Source organism: Macrobrachium nipponense, chromosome 43 (genome assembly GCF_015104395.2).
Source record: "Macrobrachium nipponense isolate FS-2020 chromosome 43, ASM1510439v2, whole genome shotgun sequence".
Classification (NCBI taxonomy): domain Eukaryota; kingdom Metazoa; phylum Arthropoda; class Malacostraca; order Decapoda; family Palaemonidae; genus Macrobrachium; species Macrobrachium nipponense.
Window position 1 is genome coordinate 40,090,747 of NC_061104.1, and position 24,345 is coordinate 40,115,091.

Here is a 24,345-nt window from a genome sequence, read left to right on the forward strand (position 1 = left end):
AGAACCTATGTGTCTTATACAGGCACAGGCAGTCCAGGTCCCCTGCAGACTAAAAAAAATGTGTACTTGGACAACAGCTGTCATCCAGAACCTCCTGCACATGATGTCAAGTATTATCTTCTGTGCAGAGGATAAGACTGGTGAAAAATGAATCTCTCCTTCTCTATGGCTTTGAAGGAAAGCTACAATTGTTGGAAAAACCCCTTGAGAGGTGTAGGGATAGGAATGCAACCATTGCTGCCCCAGACTGTGGAGATGATGCTGTGTTCCCAAATGGAAACTTTCATTACATGTGGTGCAGCATAAGTTGACCCTTGACCTGCATAGCCTTGGCCTTAATGGCCATTCCAGGAGTGGCCTCTTCTTTCCTTTGAGAGACAAGCCTGTGTCTGCCACAAAAGGGATACTGTTGTTGTGGGAGGCAAGTTAAACCACTACCAACACCCACCAGACCTGTTCCCAACACTACCCAATATCAAGGAATGTTTTATTCTGTATGGTCTCTCCTAACAAGAAAAATGCCAACTTTTTCATTTTTACCATATTTTGGTATTATAATACTTTACTAAACTGTTTCCCAATTCTCTTTACTAAACTGTTCCCAATTTTTTCTTTGCCTTATGTAACTTGTACATTGCTCACTGAAGTCATACTCCTCACCGTTAATGCCATCAAAACTGTGTGACACAATTACTAATTGTCTTTAATTTCTGGAGCTAATTTAAATGATTTTTCATTTATAATACAGTGCTCCACATTTTTTATACATATTATGGTATATACAAACTGGGTACAGTATACAGTACACAGTAGTTTATCATAGTTTTTAATAATGGGTTACAGTAAAAACCAAAACTTACATGCATAATTTACCTTTTTGAAAAATGCATAATCTAATACTATACTGTAAGCTGTGAGTTAATACTTTGGTAAACTTTTAATGAACAAATCCTCTTTAATACTTTGTTTACACTTTACTTTGTAATTGGAGTATGGCTGACTTCAGTTAACGTAAAATGTCTTGGGCCAAGAATTTGACAAGGGTTTAAAATAACCCTTTGGCACTTTTTTCCTAAAAAGTTTAAGGTATACTTACTAGACAATTTTATAACTTCTTCATAGGTGACAAGGTCGAGCTGGTCGAAGACTGCGTTGTGTTTGGCCAAATACTTATCTTTATGTTGCTTTTTCTTTCGGCCAAAGAATGAACAATTTACTGAAAAGAATGAAAAATATTACTCTTGTTTCCACTCATCTTAAATTACAATTATACAGTAAATATGTGGTAAAACTAACCAAATAAAATATACCAAAATCCCTTAAAGAATTCCATAACTGTATATACAATTGGGAGTTGTCCTAATATAAAATATTGTCTTTCAAAATGTTTGTTACCTGTTCCAGTCAGCAAATAGTTAAATAACTTTTACACTGTCTTCATACTATTTGAAAGACTTCCATTTTCAAGGCATGAAAAAATTCATTACTATTCAGTTTTAAAGTAAATTACAATGGAGTAGATAATGAGTACAGGCAGTCCCCGGGTTACGACGGGGGTTCCGTTCTTGAGATGCGTTGTAACCCGAAAATCGTCGTAAGCTGGAACATCACCAAAAATACTAAGAAAACCTTACTTTTAATGCTTTGGGTGCATTCAAAACTATGTAAACTGCATTCTTATTGCATTTTGCATCAAAAAAACATTCAAATATTGATTATTTTGCATTTTTGCTGTCATATTTCTTCTGCCAGATGAGCGTTGTAGGCGTCGTAACCCTGGAAATAATTTCTGATGAATATAATTGAAAAGCGCCTTAACCTCGAAACGTCGTAAGCCGAACCAGTCGTAATCTGGGGACTGCCTGTACAAGTTTCATTTAAATCTATGCTAGCTTTTCAAAGTTTTTAGATTACTCCATTGAGGAAAACACTTGGTTCTGAATTTCAATATTCTGTGTGTCCAGATGGTTTATATATCACCCAATATGTCCCATGGAATAAAGTAAGTAAATTGATTTACAAATGATGGGGTTATGAGACTGCAATGCTCCTTGCTCTTTTTCAATTTCTTCCTAAGAGCTCCAAGTGCCAAACTGCATAAGAAATACAAAATGTTTGGGCACTTAATGCTTGACAGCTAGAATTACACTTAAAAAATCAAAATATAAATGTTCTTGAAATAAATATTTTGCTAGGAAAGACAGGTACGGATATATACCATATTTGAATATTAACGGAAAATGAAAATGTGGCCTCAAGGATCATCTTTACCGCAGATTGATTAGAAAAATCATTACTGGACAAACAGATATGAAAAGAAGTCAATGCTGAACATTATATTCACTAGAACCAAAACTCAAGGAATATACAAAGACACAAGAAAATTATATAACAGTACAGCAAGGTACATCTCATCACCTTGATCTCGTTTACTCTTTTCCATGGCTAAGCATGCAGTACGCCACTCTTGTAGTTCAGGTGAAGGTATTAAGCCTGCTGTGCCGTTCGGGTCTTTTTTTGCTTGCCACCAATTGTGATCATCTTTAGAAATAACCTGAAATTGCAAAACATTATTTTACATCGGAATTAAAACATATGTTCCTTAGAACTATGTGGACTTAACTTATGGGGAGATGGCTGTGTGGTATTTAAAGTCAAATCCCAGATACTGGGTCAAGAATAAAATCAAATACAGCAATGAGAAATTAGAAATAATAACAGGCAAGATAGAAGGGCAGTGTGAAATGTACCAAGATTTGCAGCTTATATTCAGAAGCTACAAGGAAATATTAAATAAGAGGCAGCATTATTAACTGCCTGGTAAAGTCACTTTACTGCCAACTATCTCATAGTTTTGAAAGGTGTAGACTAGCTTCCAGTGGTATCTATATTCAACACTTTGAAAACTGTCTGTTTTTCAGCTGTGAAGATATTCTTTTTCTTATACGAACAAATTCTTGTCAATTTCTTAAGGAATTTTGAAATCGTGTTGGTAAAGCATTTGGTTTATGAATCTTACTCTTCTTCACTTTACTTCTGTTGTCCCACAGTGTGAGTGGTCTGAGGTTAAAATTTTACAAATTGTCGAACTTGTATCCATTATATAGTTTGAATTAAAATATGTCAAAATTTTCAAACTTATCTGCAAGGGTTGTTCACATCCCTAATCACTGGTTTTTCTGTAAGTATTCAAACCAATGTTCATCATATACATAATTTGAAAATACTAAAACATTTTTTAAACTACATATAGTCATAAGTCAATAGTGTCTAGTCATGTCCTAACCACATGGTCTCTCAGTAGCAATCCATCTGCTTTGTCATGTTATCTTCAATTTGATATTTATTCAATCTGGTCCCTTCAGGTATCTTTTCTAATTGAGACTATTCCTTCCGTACGAAAGCTTTTTTAATGACTGCTTTTGTCCTTCCAGTGCCAAGCTATTGGATTTCTGTCCATTTTTCCTAGCCCTTATAGACTTCTCCCCGTAGGTGAGGTACAACTCAAAAGTGTACTTTACATGGCTGGCTGTAGATGGTACCAAAAGTTTCTGCAGTGTCTCTGGTCTCTCACTCCATGGCTTTATGCCTGAACTTCCATTTCTCCCTTTAGCCTTTTTCCACCTAGATGTTCAATTTCTCAAATTCTACCTTTCTCAATACACCAAGCTGTGAATTCAGGGATTTCATGGAGTGATGGGGAGTACATCATCTCATTACTTCCGCACTACCCACAGTCCAGTGAAAGCTGTGAAGCATCTTATACTGAAGACAGTGCCCCCCCCATCAACCTTTATTGTGAAGACTTAGACCATGGCCTCTTGCTTTGGACTTGGCTTATTTGTACGGAATTTTGACTGAAGTGTTACGGCAACTAATTCATCATTGCTAAAAGTAAAAAAATTTCTTTCTGGAAGAAACAGACCAATTTCTTGCCTAAAGACCCCTGCCTTCCCTTCTTCCTTGTTTGTTTTGAACCAGAGCCAAGAAAAGACATTAAGAGGCTTATTCCAATGGGTCCTATACTGCGAGAGGGAGAGAGAGGGAGATGCAGTGGTAAAAGTACAGTAATTGTGACATGAAGAAAAAAAAAACACTTGGTAAATATATATATAAATGGGAACCCCAAATCTCTCTTAGACAACAGATCCCATAACTCTGCAAAAGATGGAATGATATGTCTTTCACCTGTAGGATGTCTCCGATTTTGAAGGCAATACCAGCTTGCGCACATGGAATGAGGTCATCTTCCAGAGGGTCATAGTCAAACTGGGCCCTGACGTATATCTGCCAAAAGATGAAATGTGTCAGACTGTTGATGAATACATGAATGGTTCTTACAAACTAGGAGTGGGTGTCAAATTCAATGTTATTAGACACACAAAGTCACACTGCGTTTATATAAAATATATTACATTTCTTACGCAGCGTAATATTTATGTTGCATATACAATATAGTTCATATCATTTACACATATGCACAAACATATCTATAAAACATATGATTTATACATGTTCAGTCAATTCATTATTTTTATCAACATCTCATGAACAAGGTTAAAATGTTATCGTCATACAACTTTGAAATACTACAATGTGATACTCATAATATACTCAACAGCATATTTTGATGAAATGTACAAATCAAATTTCTCAAGTGCACAACGTTGTATAAAATAGATACTGGAAGCAGACTCCTCTATAAGGTTCACTTCGGTCAGAAAGCTGCAGCTACACTTCACAATACTTGACATGGTACTAAAACTGGCAAATATCCATGGTTAAACATTACACAAAACAATGACTGCGGTACTAACGCCATGCATATTATATATGTACATACACTGACAAGCAGTTATTATTACTGGAACGGAAAACAATACCAAGGCAAAAGCCATACATCAAAATGAACATTCACTAATATAATAATTCACTGTACCAAGAAAAAGAACTCACAGAGAGTGGTGTCACGGAAGCAACATCCGGGAAGATTAAAAAAAAAAAATCGAAACTAAAGGAAACAAAAAGTCGTCAGCTAAAGCCAGGAGAACTAATTCTCTGAGCATGCAAAAAGGAAGATATATATATATTTCGTAACGGGTCTATTTCTAAGCACTTACTCGCTACTGTATCTACTGAACTTTCTATTGGGAAGGGGAGAATAAAAAAATAAAAAGGAAAAAAAAATAAAGAACTCATATATCAACTGCATCAATAAAAACCTTTTTAACAACTCCACTCCGCAGAGACCAGTCCTGGTAAGATGTGAAAAAAAGAAATAGCATACCTTTAGAAACGGAATATTCCTTCAAAGAAAACAAATGCCTCACAAGTACAGCAGAACTGCAAGTGAGAAATGAAAACAAAAAAATGATAATATATCCACTACATAGCTACAGGAAGTTTCCAGATGTGGAAGGAGGGATGGATGTATGTATGTATGTATGGGTATGTATGTGGCATTTGAATGTGCATACAGGTATAGTAGTGGTAGTAGTAGTATCAGTAGACGTTTATCCAAGTAAACAAACTTATGTACAGGAGATTCACAAATAAGCATTAGAACTGACTTACGAGATTTATACGTACAGGAGATTCACAAATAACACTAGAACTGACTTACGAGATTTATACAAGTACATGTGCGTTGACCGCTTAATCTGCCAATGCACAAACTATGCAACATAATGCACAACAGACCTACCAAGGCTTCAATAGATCTGATGTGCAAATCTACGCAAGGCAGGTTCACTGAACACTCAATATGAAGGCAAAAGGTTACACCATCCCCTGCCAGCCAACCAAGAATCGAGCAGGCTGAAGTTTTGCTGCCACCTGTTCTGGTTTGATCTTAAGGAATGCAATGACCAATTCGTCCTGGCCTGTGAAGCTGGGAGAAAGTGTGTTCCGAGTTGTGTCACACTTAGCCAATTATTTCACAACTCTAGCAGTAATGTGTATAGTTTGTGTGAGTGTGTGTGTGTGTGTTGTTGTTGTTGTTAGCGTTCAGTCAGAAGATTATGTATGCAGATATGGACAAGGTATTAGCACTCGGTTTCAACAAACTTAATCCCCCTTTCTATGACATCTATGTGATTAGGGAAACTTAAAAACTAAACAATGCAACCTGCCTCTGCCTTTCAGGAGGTGCAGTGACATATCTTGCAGGTTGGTGTGGTTACAAACCTTCAAGTCCTCCTCCTCCTCCTCCTCCTCCTCCTCTTCAGCTCTCCTCCAACATCACCTCAACTTAAGACTAACAAAAGCCGTCAAAATGTCATCACAGCTGTAAGTAACAAACTATTTGGGAGGAGACAGTCTTTGTGCTATGCTATGTCATACGGATCCTCAAGATGGTTAGGCGGTACGTGATACAGTGGTCGGGAACTTTCTTTTTCCCTCTGACATATCATGAAAGGTGCTGGACACAGGGGTGTTTGGGTGTTTGGATGCATGCCGATGCAGTGGGGATATGGCGGTTTCAATTCATCCTCCTAAAATTTCAAACCCCCCCCCCTCCCAAAATCCCCTCCCAAGCTACATTAACCCTCCCCACGAAGAAGAAAATAAAAGTTTACTCCATCAGGGAATAATTCAAAGAAAATACTTGGAAACATTACCCCATTTTTATTTAAACAAAAGATTATAACCGAGTGGCCATTGATTTTTTTTCTGAATTACTACCACTCATGGACGTCATCTTAAAGCGCTGATTTTATGATAAAAAAATATACGAATACATCTTGAATCGAGTGTGAGGACGCCGATATACGCTGAGAGAGAGAGAGAGAGAGAGAGAGTCATTCGGCAAAAGAAAAATGGATTTTTCAAGATACTTTGGCGAATGAAAAGTTCATAATAATTCAGTGAATGAAAAATTAAAAATAATTCAGCGAATGAAAAATTCATGATAATTCAGCGAATGACAAACGGATTTTCAAAGATACTTAGGCGAATGAAAAATTGAGGAAAATCGTCATAATGATATGCAAAACACCTTTAGTCACTGCAGTATCCTTCGATCTCTTTCACTCAAGACTTATCGTCATCCAGCACTACGTTTTTGGCCAAAGTATGAAATTAGACTAACTTGATCTACTTGCGATACTATGGGCTTCGTTCATCGTTAAAAAAAGCACCTCGAAGACAAGCGGCAATGCAGCGCGCTGATCCAGTGAAAGTCTACGGAGTCTGTCCGCCATGTTTAACTATCTCGTGCTCTTTGTAAAATATTGTGAAAAGGATTCGCAACGTCTTTAAGAATGACTACGCAAGGATTATTATTAGAATAATATATTTTTTTGAACTATTTCGCATTCTTTGTGAAATATTGTGAAAAGGATTCGCAACGTCTCTGTAAGAATCACTACGCACGGCATTTCTCCAAGTTTAGCAACACAGACAATTCTAGCTGCTGTAATTGACGGAAGATGACAACCAACTCCGACGCTCATTAAGACTTATAAAAACCGATAAGCCGACGAGACCTTAGCGCTCAAGAAAAGGTCTTATCAAGGACTCCAAAGGAGTTCCAAGTAAATGTCGTTCCTGAAATACAGTTATCCGGATCAAGCTGCTCAAAACATAATAAAAAAACAGATACATCGAATCCTCTTTCGTCGCAAGCATCAGTAGCGACTTGAAGATATAGCATCTCTATCAAACAACTTTTCATTCTACGTACGAACTGGGTGCAAGTGAAGACAGACGCGTAGCTTGTGTTCTCAAAGCTCCGAAAGGAAAAGAAGAGAAATGTTTCTTCTCTTCCAATTTCGCTAATGGAAAATGCACCACATTCCATCATTGTCTGCGATGGAAAAATGCGCTAAGACACTTTCTTCTTGGCATTTCACCCGAATTACTACAATGGTACAATATCATTGAGGAACGTACATCTTCTGCGTTTATTTTTACAACGCAGGGAAATATAACCAACACGCGTATTCTCTTAGGAATTCTGCCTTTTTTTCTCTTTTTGTCTGTGGACGTAAAAAAAAAAAAATATAAAACAGAGAAACCACATCACCAATATACTAAATAACAGGCAATGAAATATAACGGGGATGCCTTGTGTTCGTGTTAAAGTACACGTGTCCCCCGCTTCGTTATTTCGTAAAAAACACGACTATAATTACAATATATAAAAATTCAACAATGACAGATTTCATGCCACTGAGTGAATGAATTATCTGGTTGTCCCCGCTACAACCAATTGCGCCTATTTCGTACGTGAAACATTAAACTTTCGATGAAACTTGTAATCCTGGTACACTGTTCTCGCCTACGGTCGCCGGGAGCCGAGGGAGAAAGATTGTACAATGAAAATGTATAGTAATGAAAATGGTGACATTCAAACGCAAGAATCACCCGGCTGAAGACGTAAGGAAAGATCGGATCTTTCCTGCATCTAGGACTAATATTTCTCGGAGTTCATTATCTTCATGACAATGACAGTCTTTTGTTTACGTTTTTACGGTCATTCCCAACCGGGTTATGCAAAACACTCGGCAAAGGTGGATACGTACCAGGATAAAACCCCCCTTTTTTTTGTGGGGGGGCCGGGTCTCGATCTACGGATTCTTCTTAGACCGTCTGCATCATCTTCAGAACCGCTGAATTATATAGAATACTTCGCCAGATACCAAAGACCTTTGAGACTTGGTCGGTTTGGTTTCGTTTCCTTTTAACATTCGAAATGTTTCGTCTCATAAAGTTGATTTCTTTCAATAACGTCATCAAATCTATTTTCTTTTAGTATGTATATATATATATAGATATATATTATATCTATATATATATATATATATATGATATATATTATATTATATATATATGTTACAGGGAATATGTGACGAAATCCCTAGGGACTATGTGAAATAACCAATTCGCTTGGGAACATTTGATATCTAGTACTAAACATGGCGAGAAAGTGATTCATCTACTGTTTCGCCGTGCTTGGTACTAGCCCCTGGGGGTGTCAAATGTATTTCGACGTGTTTAGTACGAGCCCCTGGGGGGCATCAAATGCACTTAAGGGCATAAGATCCCCCAGGGGCTAGTACTCAACACGGCGAAACAGTGTAGATGAATCACTGTTTCAGTGAGCTTAGTACTGTAGTAGATTCACATCAACCGAGCATTTGACGTCTAGGCCAGTCCCTTACGACGCTCCTGATTGGCTGTTGACAAGTCAATCACAAGGCTGGAAACTCTCAGTCTCTCTTAAGAGTTCACATGGATAGGATCTATGTTCTACCTCTCGTGAAGGATAGTTTTGAAAGACCTATCCCTCAGGAGAGGTGGAAGAAACATCCTGCCTATGTGAACTCTCGAGAGACTGAGAGTTTCCAGCCCTGCGAATGGCTTATCAACAGCCAACCAGGAGCGTCGTAAGGGACTGGCCTAGACGTCAAATGAACGGTTGATGTGAATCTACTGTAGCCCTTGGGTTTCAAATGTCCCTAAGCGAATTGGTCATATCACATAATATTCCCTGGGGATATCGTGAAATCCCTGATTTCACATATTCCCTGTAACATATATATATATATATATATATATATAATATATATATAGATATATATATATATATATATATATATATATATACACCCCACTTGACTCTACAAACAATGGGAAAGAAAAAATGAAATATGCGTCCTTTTCGCTTTCAAGATCACAAAAAAAATATACACCCGATCCCTTCATTAAAAGTACACACACACATACATCGCTAAATCAATAGTTTTTATTCCCTGCAAAGAAAATAAAATGAAACTATATCTTCATACAATTAAACCGCATTAAGCATGCGCGTGATCAGGCCTTGTCAAAGGTCAAAATGCACACGGCATCGCGCAAACCTACATCTTACAACCTACGCGTTAAAATGAATCTGAAAAAACAAAAACAAAACACCGCAGATGTATTCTTCAGCCTTTGCCGAATAATATAAAAAAAATAACAAAGCTTAACAAATAAGATTTCTCAAGTAAAGTGAGCACTGAACATTCATGCACAACATCGGCCCACAACTTCTACAGCACACAGACCATGTAGGGTATACCACGCATGACCATCGTCAACATGCCCCTAACAAACCTGCCCGTGTCCACGAGACGACTGAAATTGGGAGGAGGGACCACTTCTCATCGAGTGACAAGACGGCCCCCCCCCCTCTCCCCCCGTCCTTGCTCTCTCTCTCAATGAACGGGAAACGACTTCAGTCAGACTGAAAGACTCCCAAATGAAATCTCCATCGACCAAAGTGGGAAGTGTGACTGGATTATTAACTTCACTGAACGCACAAGTCTTTTTTTTTAAACATAAATACAGAAAAAGGGTCACAAAAAATGAAAAATAAAACTGGGGTTAATGCAGCATGGAAATCCACTTAGAACATGTTTAAGCTACACAGGTAGACTGCACGTATTCATACCGAGATGACATCAGTTAAAAAAAACAAAAGCAAAATGTACAATCAGGTTTCGAGCTGCTACGTTGAGTGGCAGCTCACGACAAGGCAGTAAGTAGTAGTGTGTTTCATTCTTTTGTGAAGTAACTACATTGTACCAACTTAGGGACAGCAGTAGCAATGACGCTAAGACTATGGTATTCGCTTTTGAGTCTTGGCGGAGGATGGAATGGGCCACTGACTAAGAACAGAAGAGAGCCTATACAGACGGAGTGAATCGGATGGTCAGATCGGTCATGTGACATACAGGCGTGTGTCTAGGACAGCTTCTTCAAGACATAAAAAGGAATCCACAAAACCTACTAGTGCTCTAACAGTTTGCCTTAAACAACAGAGGATGGCAGTTCTGGTGTGAACTTTTAGAAACAGCTGTGAAACATTTACAGACACACACTACACAAGCAGGTTTCGTCAACAAGCAGTTCTAAAAAAGAGGTTTACTTATTTCTTACGGTTAATTTGCACACAGTCATGCCTGGTTTAGGAATGCAAGGGGCCATAGCTTCTTCACCTCCAAGGATTCTTCAGTTTCATCTCAGATTTTCTGCTGATTGTTGCTTAATAATGTTCAGTCCATCATCAGTTACAAAACTTGCCCAAATTGAAACCATAAAATGGGGGGGAAAAGCAAATATACCTTCGTGAAATATGAACCTTGACACAATATGGCGTGGGTGGGTGGGTGGGGAGAGGGGGGGACATTTTTATGTGTTATTAGCAATAGTTTGAGCAATCACTCTGCATTCTTCACTCTTCTCTCTTGTAATCAAGTTTGGTCATTGTTTTTTTTTCCTGATCAAAAGTCGACTCAGCTCATCCTACAGCATTACATAACTTCATCAGTCAATCTTGGATAGCTCCTTCGCCAGACAAAATAATACACAACTGGACTCACGCACGCACATACTCACTCGCTCACTCACTCTCTTTCTTTCTTCTTCTTCTCCTTCATCTTCTCCTCCATTCGCTCGCGACTGCCTTCGCTTCATGCCTGACTTCTCCTTTTTTTATATATCATAAAATAAAGGAAAAAAAATATCAAATCAAAACAAACGAAGAGCAACGGAAGAGAAAAGAATGACAGTGTGCCCTTGAATGCAAGAAGCCCTTCCGACCCCCGTATCCCTGGAGGCGCAGAAACCACGTCAACCTCTAGCGTACCCCACGTACTTACAAGAACTTGCTGTGGTGTCGTCCTGTAAAACTAAATCAGACAAAGAAAAAAAAAAGAATGGCAAAAAGGCGGTTAGAGACCACAGTGGGATGGCATTGAGGGAAAGTAACAAGTAACAAGAACTAACAGAAGGAAATCATAATAATAATAATAATAATAATAATAATAATAATAATAATAATAATAATAATAATAATAATAATAAATAATAATAATAATAATAGTAATAATGAACCAAGGATCCCCTGTAACGAGGCTACAATATCGAGATTCAAAAGCCACATTCGTGTCGAAGATGCTTACGCACGCAGTTAAAAAGTATCTGAAAGTCTCTCTCCTCTATATCATTTTTAACTGCGAGCGTAACTATTATTTCCGACATTCCTGCGGCTTTCTGAATACGCTCGATAATCGTAATCATGATGATAATGTTGATAAGAGAAACAATTTAGAAACATTAAATGTAATAACATTAATGACAATGTTAATAATACTGTACAACAACAATTTATGATGATGATAAGATTTCTACTGGATGTCTGACTGACACATCTTACACACAAATTCTCAGTGGTTTTATGTCTCTTGCTGTGGAGAGAGAGAGAGGGAGGAAAAATGGAAATTTTTGGACAATTGAATTCAATTTTGCGTTGAGACAGAAATCCAGAAAGTATTACGTGGCAAACTATGACTATTAGTTTAAAAGAAAATGGGGTATATTTATTGATGAGAATCTTGTCTATTACTTGGTCGAAATGGTGTGTCTGGGAGGCAAAAGAGCAGGTCTAAGTAAATAATCATATATATATATATATATATATATATATATCTATATATATATATATATAGATATGACAGTCTTGAAATGTAGGCAGGAGGAGAACAGTGTATGACCTGTGTTGGAACAGAACAATTTGATTACCAGCTTCTATCACAGAAAGGAATACATTAGATCAATCACAAATATTTCGGTTTAGGAGAAGCAAAAATACAAGTGCAGAATTAATTCAACACAACATTAAATTATACATTAAATGTTATACACTACAGGTTTTTTTTGTTTTGTTTTTGTTTTTGGTTTTAATTCCTAAGCGAATCTTCAAAAAAGAACCCACCTGTTGCTGGGGAAATGAAACCCACAAATAACGTGAGAGGGGAGGGGAGGGGAGGGGGAGGGGAGGGCTGGGGGTTAAGGGGTATTATATTAAAGGAATCTCACTCTATACACATGGGAAAAAGAGGTCTAGTCAAATCTACACAAGCCAAGTGTTAAATTCATAGCGGAAAGCGGCGAGTTTATATTATCTACAACCAAAGAGGATTCGTCTCACGTGTCTCTAAATAATCAGTGACCCCGTCAAAATAAAATTGCTCTTCATTATCTGTTGAGAAGGATTAGAAAATCAAACATTTTTTTCAAAACAACCTCCGTCTGAAAAAATAGATAGTGGGGAGGGGTAAAGATAATACATTTGGATCTCGTCCCTTCGGTAGACTTTGGCGTTTTACAATGCATCTTGTGCCCGACGTCACATTCATACGAATAACTAGTGGCCTTGTGTCTCAAAGGACCCCATGTCTGGAATCATCCAAGATGGGACAACTTCGACATGAAAAAAAGGCATTTTGGATACTGTTCCCACTGCAAGACTTGAACTTGGAATAGGAACCAATACGAAAGCTCCCTCATTTCAGATGCTATTTACACTGCAAGCCTTGAACTTGGAATAGGAAACAATAAGAAAGCTTCTTCATTCCCGGTGGGAATCGAGTTCACAAACTGAAGAGAGGGAGGTCACTAGTTACTACAATAAATCACGAAGATGTTCAAGACTACACAGTGTATATTTCCAGCGAATCTGTCAGTTTCAGCCCCAACTCGCGAGACACGATAAAACGGACCCATTTCGACCCGTCGTTACTCGTGTTTATCTTTTTACTATTTATAGGATGAAATATATATAGAAGAACAGAACATCAAATTCAAGCTGAAAGCTAAGCCAAGCGCTGGGACCTGTGATGAGGTCATTCAGCGCTCAAAGGAGGAAAACCAGGAAGCAGTTGCGCTATGAAACAATTGTCAGGTGAGGGTTGAGGGAAGTCAGATGGTAGAAAGAGAATATGAAAGGCGGTAAAGGAAAAGGCATGAAAGGTGTTGCACTGCAAAGACCCGAAAGTAACGCCTACGGACGTATCTATCACCCTATACGGAGGATAGAAATATAGAATCTACTGGCTATACGGAAAAGATAGGTATTCTTTTCAGCTCATGACCCACACTCACACACACACTTATACACACGAATTTTAAGCCAAAAATATATAGTTTCATATCGAATCTACCATACCATGGAAATAGCGTTCACCGCAGGAGAATTACTTTTGATAAATAACTCTGCGCCGGCCGGAATTCGAACCCTGGCCTAGACCGAAGGAGAATTACTGGTGATAAATACCTCAGCGCCGGCCGGAATTCGAACAGTGGCCTAGTTTGGAAACAAAGATTTTTATACACAGTGACTTGGGCCACAGGGCTATCAAGAGAGATCAGGCTTCGGTTCCTGGGCGGCTTAGCCCTCATTAATTATAATACCCCTTGGGCGTACGATATTCAGATGGTACAGTGAATACGATGTGAATGATATCAGCGGCTTAATATTTGTGAAAATATGAACAAAATTCACGTTTGTTTCAGTGACAAAAATGTATATACTTAGTGGCTTAATATTTGCGAAAATATGAACAAAATTCCCGGTTGTTTAAGTCATAAAAAGTATATACTTAGCGGATTAATATTTGTGGAAATATAAACAAATTTCATGTTTGTTTAAGTTACAAAAATGTATATACTTACGGCTTAATATTTGTGAAAATATGAACAAAATTCCCGTTTGTTTAAGTCATAAAAAAGCATATACTTAGCGGCTTAATATTTGTGAAAACATAAACAAATTTCACGTTTGTTTCAGTGACACAAATATATACACTTAACGGCTTAATATTCACTTACACGTTTGTGTAAGTGACAAAAATGCGTCTACGTACATACATACATACACGTGCTTCTATATCAAAGAGTTTTAGGATTTCTAAAGTACGTTGTTGTTCCTTTGAAGTAGCTTGAAATTCGTCTGAACAACTACGAGTGTGTGCTTTCAAGCACTCGTCAGGGAGCGGAGACCTGTCTATGGGTCTTCATACTCTTGGAGAGCTTACCCCCCCCCCCCCCCACCCCACCCCACACACACACACAATTATTCCCGTCTTCATTAGTCTTACTTGGCTATGGCATTTTAGACGGGCTAGTGCCATTGCTTGTAGAGGTCAAGTATATCTTAGTTTTACCAGACAACTGAGCTGAATAACAGCTCTCCTAGGCCTGGCCCGAAGGATTAGATATTTTGACGTGGCTAGGAACCAATTGGCCACCTAGCGACGGGACCTACAGCTTATTGTAGGATCCGAACCACATTATATCGAGAAATGGATTTCTATCACCAATTGCTTGTGGAAATGAATATTCAATGTTCCCAAGTAAAAAAAATGGCCCTGTACAAAGAAGGGAGAGGAACGAGAGCTCTTAAGACCAAAGAAGGCCCTAGTACAAGAGAAGGAGACGAGAGCTCCCTAGAAACAAAGAAATGGCCTGGTCAAGAGAAAGAGACGAGAGCCCTCTAGACAAAAGAATGGCTGGTACCAAGAGAAGAGACGAGAGCTCCCTTAGACAAAGAATGGCCCTGGTACAAGAGAAGAGACACGAGGGCCCTCTTAGAACAGGAAGAACGAGGACGAAGGACTCTTAGACAAAGCATGGCCCTGGTACAAGAGAAGAGACCGCGAGCTTCTAAGAAAAGAATGGGCCCTGGTAACAAGAGAAGAGACAAAGAGCTCTAGACAAAGAATGCCCCTTGGTATCAAGAGAAGAGACGGGAAGCTCTCTAAGACAAAGAATGGCCCCGCTGGTACAAGAGAAGAGACAGAACTCTTAGACAAAGAATGGCCCTTGTACAAGAGAAGAGACAAGAGCTCTAGACAAAGAAATGGCCCTGGTACAATAGGGAAATGAGACGAAGAACTCTTAGACAAAGAATGGGCCCTGGTACAAGAAAGAGACGAGAACTCTTAGACAAGAATGGCCCGGTACAAGAGAAGAGACAAAGCTCTTGACAAAATGGCTCCCGTTACAAGAGAAAGGACAAGAGCTCTTTAACAAAAGAATGGCCCTAGGTACAAAGAGAAGATGACAAGAGCTCTTAGACCAAGATGGCCTGGTACAAGATAAGAGACGAGATCTTCTTAGACCAAAGAATGGCCCTGGTACAAGAGAAGAGACGAGAGCTCTTAGACAAAGAATGGCCCCTGGTACAAGAGAAAAGACAATGAGCTCTTGACAAAGAATGGCCCCTGGTTACAAGAGAATAGACGAGAACTCTTATACAAAGAATGGGCCCTGGGTACAAGAGAAGAAACGAGAACCTCTTAAGACAAGAATGCGCGGGTACAAAGAGAAGAGAAGCGAGAACTCTTAGACAAAGACTGGCCCTGTACAGAGAAGAGCCAAGAGCTCTAGACAAGATGGCCCTGGTACAAGAGAAGGGACGAGAGCTCTTAGACAAAGAATGGCCCTGGTACAAGATAAAGACGAGAGCTCTAGACAAGAATGGCACTGGTACAAGAGAAGAGACGAGAGCTCTTCGACAAAGAAGTGGCCCTGGGTACACGAGACGAGACGAGAGCTCTTAGCCAAGAATGGCCCTGTAAGAGAGAAGAGACGAGAGCTCTAAGACAAAGATGGCCCTGGTACAAGAGAAGAGGACAGAGCTCTTAGACAAAGAATTGGCCCTGGTACAAGAGAAGCGACGAGAGCTTCTTAGACAAAGAATGGCCCCTGGTACAAGAGAACAAATAACGAAGAGCTCTTATACACGGAAAGGCCCTGGTTACAAGAGAAGAGACCCGAGAGCTCTTAGACAAAGGAAATGGCCCTGGTACAAGAGAAAGACAAGCTTCTTGACAAGAATGGCCAAACTGGTAACAAGAGAAGAGACGAGAACTATTAGGACCCAAAGAATGGCCCTGGTACAAGGAGAAGAGGACGAAGAGCCTAGAACACAGAATGGCACTGGTACAAGAGAGAGACAAAGGGCTTCTTAGACAAGAATTGGCCCTGGACAGAGAAGAGACGAGAGCTCTAAGCAACAAAGAATGGCCCTGGTAACAAGAGAGAGACCGATAGCTCTTAAGACCAAAGAATGGCCCTTGGTACAGAAAAGAAGAACGAGAGCTTCTTAGACAAAGGAATGGCCTGGTAACAAGAGAAGAGAAACGAGGAGCTCTTAGACCAAAGGTGGCGCCTGAATACAATAGGAGGAGACCCGAGATAGGCTCTTAAAGACAAGAATGGCCCTGTTCCAAGGAAAGACCGAGAAGCTCTTAGCAAGATGGCCCTGGTAAACAAGAAGGGAAGAGACCCGAGAAGCTCTTAGGACAAAGAATGGCCCTGGTACAAGAGAAGAGACAGAGCTCTTAGACAAAGATGCCCTGGTACAAGAGAAGAGACCGAAGCTCTTAGACAAAGAATGGCCCTGGTACAAGAGAAGAGACGAGGCTCTTAGACAAAGATTGCCCTGGTAGGCAAGAGAAAGACAAGAGCTCTAGACAAAGAAGGGCCCTGTACAAGAGAAGATGACGAGAACTCTTAGACAAGAATGGCCCCTGGTACAAGGAAGAGACGAGAACTCTTAGAAAAGAATGGCCCTGGTACAAGAAAGAGACAAGAGCTCTTAGACAAAGAATGGCTCTGGTAAAAGATAATAGACAAGAGCTCTTAGCACCAGAATGGCCCTGGTACAGAGAGAAGAGACGAGAGCTCTTAGACAAAGGAATGGCCCTGGTACATAGAGAAGACGAGAGCTCTTAGACAAAGATGGCCCTGGTACAAGAGAAGAGACGAGAGCTCTTGAGACAAAGGAAATGGCCCTGGTACAAGAGAAGAAGGACGAGAAACTCTTAGAACAAAGAAGGCCTAGGTTACAGAGAATTGAGACAAAGAAGGCTCTTAGGACCCAAAGGAATTTGGCCCTGTACAAGAGAAGAGACGAGGACTCTTAGACAAAGAATGGCCCTTGGTACAAGGAAGAAGAGGACGAAAAGAAGCTCTTAGGAAAGATGCACTGGTACAAGAGAAGAGGACGAGAGCTCTTAGACAAAGAATGGCCTGGTAAAGAGAAGAGACGAGAGCTCTAAGACAAAGAATGGCCTGTACAAGAGAAGAGACGAGAGCTCTTAGACAAAGAATGGCCCTGGTACAAGAGAAGAGACGAGAGCTTTTAGAAAAGAATGGCCCTGGTACAAGAGAAGAGACGAGAAGCTCTAGACAAAGAAATGGCCCTGATACAACAGAAGAGACGAGAGTTCTTAGACAAAGAATGGCCCTGGTACAAGAGAAGAGACGAGAGCTCTTAGACAAAGAATGGCCCTGGTACAAGAGAAGAGACGAGAGCTCTTAGACAAAGAATGGCCCTGGTACAAGAGAAGAGACAAGAGCTCTTAGACAAAGAATGGCCCTGGTACAAGAGAAGAGACGAGAGCTCTTAGACAAAGAATGGCCCTGGTACAAGAGAAGAGACGAGAACTCTTAGACAAAGAATGGCCCTGGTACAAGAGAAGAGACAAGAGCTCTTAGACAAAGAATGGCCCTGGTACAAGAGAAGAGACGAGAACTCTTAGACAAAGAATGGCCCTGGTACAAGAGAAGAGACGAGAACTCTTAGACAAAGAATGGCCCTGGTACAAGAGAAGAGACAAGAGCTCTTAGACAAAGAATGGCTCTGGTACAAGAGAAGAGACAGAGCTCTTAGACAAAGAATGGCCCTGGTACAAGAGAAGAGACAGAGCTCTTAGACAAAGAATGGCCCTGGTACAAGAGAAGAGACGAGAGCTCTTAGACAAAGAATGGCCCTGGTACAAGAGAAGAGACGAGAGCTCTTAGACAAAGAATGGCCCTGGTACAAGAGAAGAGACAAGAGCTCTTAGACAAAGAATGGCCCTGGTACAAGAGAAGAGACAAGAGCTCTTAGACAAAGAATGGCCCTGGTACAAGAGAAGAGACGAGAACTCTTAGACAAAGAATGGCCCTGGTACAAGAGAAGAGACAAGAGCTCTTAGACAAAGAATGGCCCTGGTACAAGAGAAGAGACAAGCTCTAGACAAAGAATGGCCCTGGTACAAGAGAAGAGACAAGAGCTCTTAGACAAAGAATGGCCCTGGTACAAGAGAAGAGACAAGAGCTCTTAGACAAAGAATGGCCCTGGTACAATAGAAGAGACGAGAACTCTTAGACAAAGAATGGCCCTGGTACATAGACAAAGAATGACCCTGGTATAACAGAAGAGACGAAAGTTCTTGGACAATGACTGAATATAAATTCAAATGAATATAAAATGATCCCTCAAAACCACATGTTCTTTATCTGAAACTGTTTGCTGGCATACCTGGTGGCAAGCTTTAACCTCACCCAACGGCTATGAAAAGCAAACAAGGCGTATTCCGACCTACAGCTTACTCGGGGGCGCGTGCTAAAATCTACAGTCAAATAGCGCGTTTTTTCACCAACGAAAATTAAAATAAATGTTATATTTTATTAGAAATAATTGTTCTGAACTGTTTAACATGCGCATTATTTATTTTTAACATTTTCATTATTTATTTTTTACATGTTCATTTTAATAAATAAATCATAAATATCCTTTCCTAAAATTCCTGTATCGTTAAGTCAATGTGAAACACCTTTTTTAGACCTTTTTTAGGCTTTTCCGTGGCTCTTTTCTTATCTCCCCCAACAAGAACAACAACGGCAAGAAGAAGAAGAAGAAGAGCAAAGTAGTTTGTAGGCTTATTTCCCGAGTAAGCTAAAAAGGGCGGTCAAGACCGCAAAAGTCAATATTTGAAAGGTAAACATGAGCTCAGGATCACTGTCCATTAGAATAAAAAAAAAAAATATTCCTCATAAATGATACGATGCAAATCTTTACAGATGTGATTCCCATCAAAGGGATCAAGAGGGTCGAGTAAGCGCCCCAGTGGCGTGGTTGGTATGGTGTTGGCGTCCCACCTCGGTGGTCGCGGGTTCGATTCTCGGCCATTCCATTGAGGAGCGAGAGATGTGTATTTCTGGTGATAGAAGTTCACTCTCGACGTGGTTCGGAAGTCACGTCAAGCCGTTGGTCCCGTTGCTGAATAATCACTGGTTCCATGCAACGTAAAAACACCATACAAACAAACAAGAGAGTCGAGTAAGAGGAGGACAATGGAAATACAGAAAGAAGACGAGACCCCACTTATTAAAACAGAAAAAATAATAAATTAATAAATTGTTTGTTAGTTTTGTTTGGTGTTTTGACGTTGCATGGAACCAGTGGGGTTATTCAGCAACGGGACCAACGGCTTGACGTGACTTCCGAACCACATCGAGAGTGACTATCTATCACCAGAAATACACATCTCTGACCCCCCCCCCCCTCAATGGAATGCCCGATAATCGAACTCGCGGCTACCAAGGTGGCAGGCCAACGACATAACGACCACGGCACTGAGGCGCTGATAAATTAATAAATAGATAATGTATTAAATTGGAAGGAGAATATATAGTTTTAGGGTAGTAATGTACCGCACCTTTGCTTGATCTGAAAATATATTCTCATGACAAGTTTATTTATTTATTTTTTTTTTTATCTACAAAAAGGAAAAGTTACCTAATAACACGAGTTTCTTTGCAAATGTTAATCTAATTAGAATAAAATACAAGAAATACCTTCATTCCATATTCTCACTACGGGCTGCTGCAGAAGCAAGGCCCCGAGCTGGCCTAAGGACATTCACTACTCAATATAGAATCTAGGCCAAAGGCCAAGCACTGGAACCCATGAGGTCATTCAGCGCTGAAATGGAAACTGACGGCAAAAGGTTTGAAAGATGTAACAGGAGGAAAACCTCACAGCAGCTACACTATGGATCAAGTGTTAGGATTGGGTGGAGAGTAAGATGGAAGAAAGAGAAGATGAAAGGAGGTAGAGTAAAAGAAACGAAAGGGGTTGCAGCTAGGGGCCCAAGGAATGGACGCTGCAAAGAACCTTAAGTAATGCCTACAGTGCACCGGATGAGGTGCACTGACGGAACTACCACCCGCTACGGGGTGGCCTAAGGATAACTCTCTCGACATCACCGGCTATTCTAACCTGATATCCTCCTACGAAGGACTCTTTAGCTATTGAGATCGGTTTATCGAAGGACATCAAAACGCCCTAAACAAACGCCCCAACACTAAGACGATCTCAAGACCTCCTCCCGCTACGTCATAAAGAGCCCGTGAAGGTTAGACCCTCGAGCCAGCCAGCTACCCCCAGAGGGGTCTCTAATGGTCTTTTAAAAGGCATTTCCTAAGGACGCGAGAAATCAGCTGTGCGAGGAATACTGCCAGTAGAAAGGGTATCGCGAGGTCCTATAACAGCTCCGGCTCCCAATAACGCCCGGTCCGCAATGTGCTTTATGGAAGATCTGGAAGCTTCCAGGCCCGCCTCCCGAAACATAAGGCGGCGCGGTTAAAGATGGCGCAAGAGGAATTCAAACCTGTCTCCCAGCAGAAGCTATCTGAGTCCTCTCTTAGGGGCGGTTCTCATTTATCTCGCCGTCGAAGAATAGAATGGAATGTAGGATTGAGGCTTAAAGGCCAGGCGTTGGGACCTGTGAGGTCAGTCAGCGTTGCCGATAGAGCAATATAGAGGGCCCTTTCACATTATTACGTTTCGTGTTCTATACCTGTTTGTAATCTGATCTTAACTGTGCGTAGCTCTAGCTGGCAATTGTTTCTCCTGGGTTATTGCCATACGTGTAGACTGCTGGCTAATATACAAATGTAAACAGGTTAGGGAATAATATATGTCGAGTATAGAAGGCCCATTAAAACACTCTAGTTTAAAGCTAAGGGCTATATTTCGGTGGACTGACTGAATGCATTCATTATTCGATAAGGGTGGAAGTTAGTCCACCGAAATATATAAGTCCTTGGCTTCAAACCAGTGTTTTTAATGGGCCTTTATACTCGAGACGTAGGCTGTTTTAACAGAAGAAATTATTTACACACAAACACAATATATATATATATATATATATATATATATATATATATATATAAATATATATATATATATATTAAATGGATCGAAAAAGTGACGCACGCTTTCTCAATTTCATGTTGTAACTCGTTGACTGTGACTTTGCGAATCCCTTCCAATCGCGTCGTTCAGGTTGGAAAAAAAGCCCAAAAAACAATGCAATTTAAATCTCAATATACATAAAAATATAATAGTGGAACAAACGAAAACAAATACACAATACCCTCTTAGTTACGAGGCAATCGTGTATACTATACAAGCTCCATACTCGAATGGGAGCCAAGCAACAAAAGGAAGCAGGCGGTGCGCAAGGCGTTGCTCTCTCTCTCGCTGAATGGCTTTCTTGAACAGTGATGCCGTTTTTTTCTTCACAACGTTGGCTTTTAGCAGTGTTACCATATGGAGTTCACCTGATTTTTTTACGTTATTTATGATTTAATGGTTAAAATGCGTATTTTCCTATGCAGAGTTATTTTCCGTGATGTTAGAAAACTACACGTCACTAACTTAACCTAAAGTAATTTTGACGAAGAAAAATAAAGGTTTTCAATAAAATTCACTTGTGAAAATAAGCAGGATATGTTTTATAGCTTTATTTTCACAATAAAACATAAAAAGGCAAAGTGAAGAATTTTATATTTCAGTGCCGTGGCCAGTGGTCGGAAAAGCCACGGAGGGTTGCCAGATGTCACCAGAAAGCCACACTAGTAGACGAAATTCCTCAAAACGGCAACCCTGCGTCTTCCAGGTCTGGCGAAAGACGTATAATTCATCTTTCACGGCTGAAGCTTTCTACATCCCTTCTGCCCTTCGTCGGAGAGATGGACTTTCTCGGCATTGAAACGTGAAAAAAACCGGGGGTTTGGGGGGGGGGGGGGGTGGTGGCGACGGGGTAAGGAGGGGAAGCCGCAACTCAAACGGTAACCGGAGAGGCGCACTGACAAACTAAGCGACGAAGGGGGTTCCTATACGAGGTGTTACAACGGCTCCCCTGAAAAGACAAGGCCGCTTGACGGGCGAGTTACGACAGCGAGTTTACGACAACGAGTTTACGACAACGGAGTGTTGGAGCGGAAAGAGGAGTAAAGAGGTACTGGCTATGTTACATTGAATAGGTGAAATCTAAGGATTATTTGAAACGACCAATTCGCTCAGGAACGTTTGATCCCAGAAGGCTTAGTACTAACCACGGCGACACAGTGATTCATCTACACAGTTTTCGCTGTTTAGTGCTCGCCCCTAGGGGGATCAAATGCATTGAAGGACACACGATCCCCCAAGGGGAAAGTACTAAACACGGCCAAACACATTTGACCTTCCTCAGGGGCTAGTACTACACACGGCGAAACAGTGTTACATCTACAATGTTTTCACCGTGCTTGGTACTAGTCCCTTAGGGGTCAGATGTGTTTCGCCGTGTTTAGTACTAGCCCCTGGGGGAGGGTCAAATGCATTTATGGACACTCGATCCCCAAGGGGCTAGTACTGAACACGGCGAAACAGCGTAGATGAATCACTGCTTCGCCGTGTTTAGTACTAGCATTTCGTCTACACAACATAAACGAATCACAATCCATTTACCACTAATTTCATTTCTATACGTTCAAGAAGCAAATAATTGAGAGAGAGAGAGAGAGAGAGAGAGAGAGAGAGAGAGAGAGAGAGAGAGAGAGAGAGAGAGTTTCAGGGTGAGAGTGGATTCTTATCATGGACATACGATACGATCTAATAAGGTCAAAGATTTCTTTTAAAAATTCATTTCGTACTGACGTCATAGCGCGTGGAATTTTGAGAGAGAGAAAAAGAGAGCACTCAGCAGCTCTGAGATGTTAGTTATGTGAGAGAGAGAGAGAGAGAGAGAGAGAGAGAGATAGAGGAGATGAGAAGAGAGATGAGTGACGTGGAGAGAGAGAAGGAGAGAGAGAGAGAGAGAGATATTACAACGAAACGAAGGTTCTTTCCTTTTTGAACGAAAAGAAAAAATTAATTCATGCTACTTGAGGATAAGTGAGAAGAAGAAGAAGAGAGAGAGAGAGAGAGAGAGAGAGAGAGAGAGAGAGAGAGAGATATTACAACGAAAACGAAGCGTCTTTTCCTTTTGAACGAAAAGAAAAAATTAATTCATGTCTACTTTGAGATTAAGTGAGAAGAAGAAGAAGAAAAGGAAGGAAGAAAAAATAAAGGAAGGAAGGAGGTAATACTTCTTCGATCTTTTGGACGAGATGAATTCCCACCGAAATATTTCCAGAGCTTCAAAATTGTTTGCAGGAATTTTAATTAAACCACCACCTTCTTCTCCTCCTTTTTCAACTTCTTCCATTCTCTGCTCTTCTCACGACCTGAATTTCCAACAACTTCAGAAACACTAGGGAGGAAATGGGATATGAGAGAGAGAGAGAGAAGATAGAGAGAGGAAGAGAGGAGTGAGAGAGAGAGAGTAGCGAGAGAGAGAAGAGAGAGAGAGAGAAGTCGGAGAGATGAAGAGCAGAGATGGAGAGAGAGAAGTACTATGATGAGTGGTCTAT

General features: G+C 40.3%; 1 protein-coding gene across 9 annotated transcripts in view; it reads right to left on the reverse strand.

Annotated features, from left to right (window-relative positions):
* The window catches only part of LOC135213686 (peripheral plasma membrane protein CASK-like), a 416,049-nt gene that overhangs the window by 23,496 nt on the left and 368,208 nt on the right, over nucleotides 1-24,345 (reverse strand). For 3 of the 9 annotated variants that reach the window (XM_064247775.1, XM_064247768.1, XM_064247767.1), the window contains exons 5-9: nucleotides 11,649-11,678; nucleotides 5,223-5,255; nucleotides 4,189-4,287; nucleotides 2,419-2,554; nucleotides 1,097-1,216 (exon numbers count right to left, since the gene is read on the reverse strand). In XM_064247775.1, coding sequence (XP_064103845.1) covers nucleotides 1,097-1,216; nucleotides 2,419-2,554; nucleotides 4,189-4,287; nucleotides 5,223-5,255; nucleotides 11,649-11,678 — 418 coding nt within the window. The remainder of the gene's footprint in view (nucleotides 1-1,096; nucleotides 1,217-2,418; nucleotides 2,555-4,188; nucleotides 4,288-5,222; nucleotides 5,256-11,648; nucleotides 11,679-24,345) is intronic. The other 6 variants (XM_064247772.1, XM_064247770.1, XM_064247769.1 and 3 more) reach the window with 3 other exon arrangements.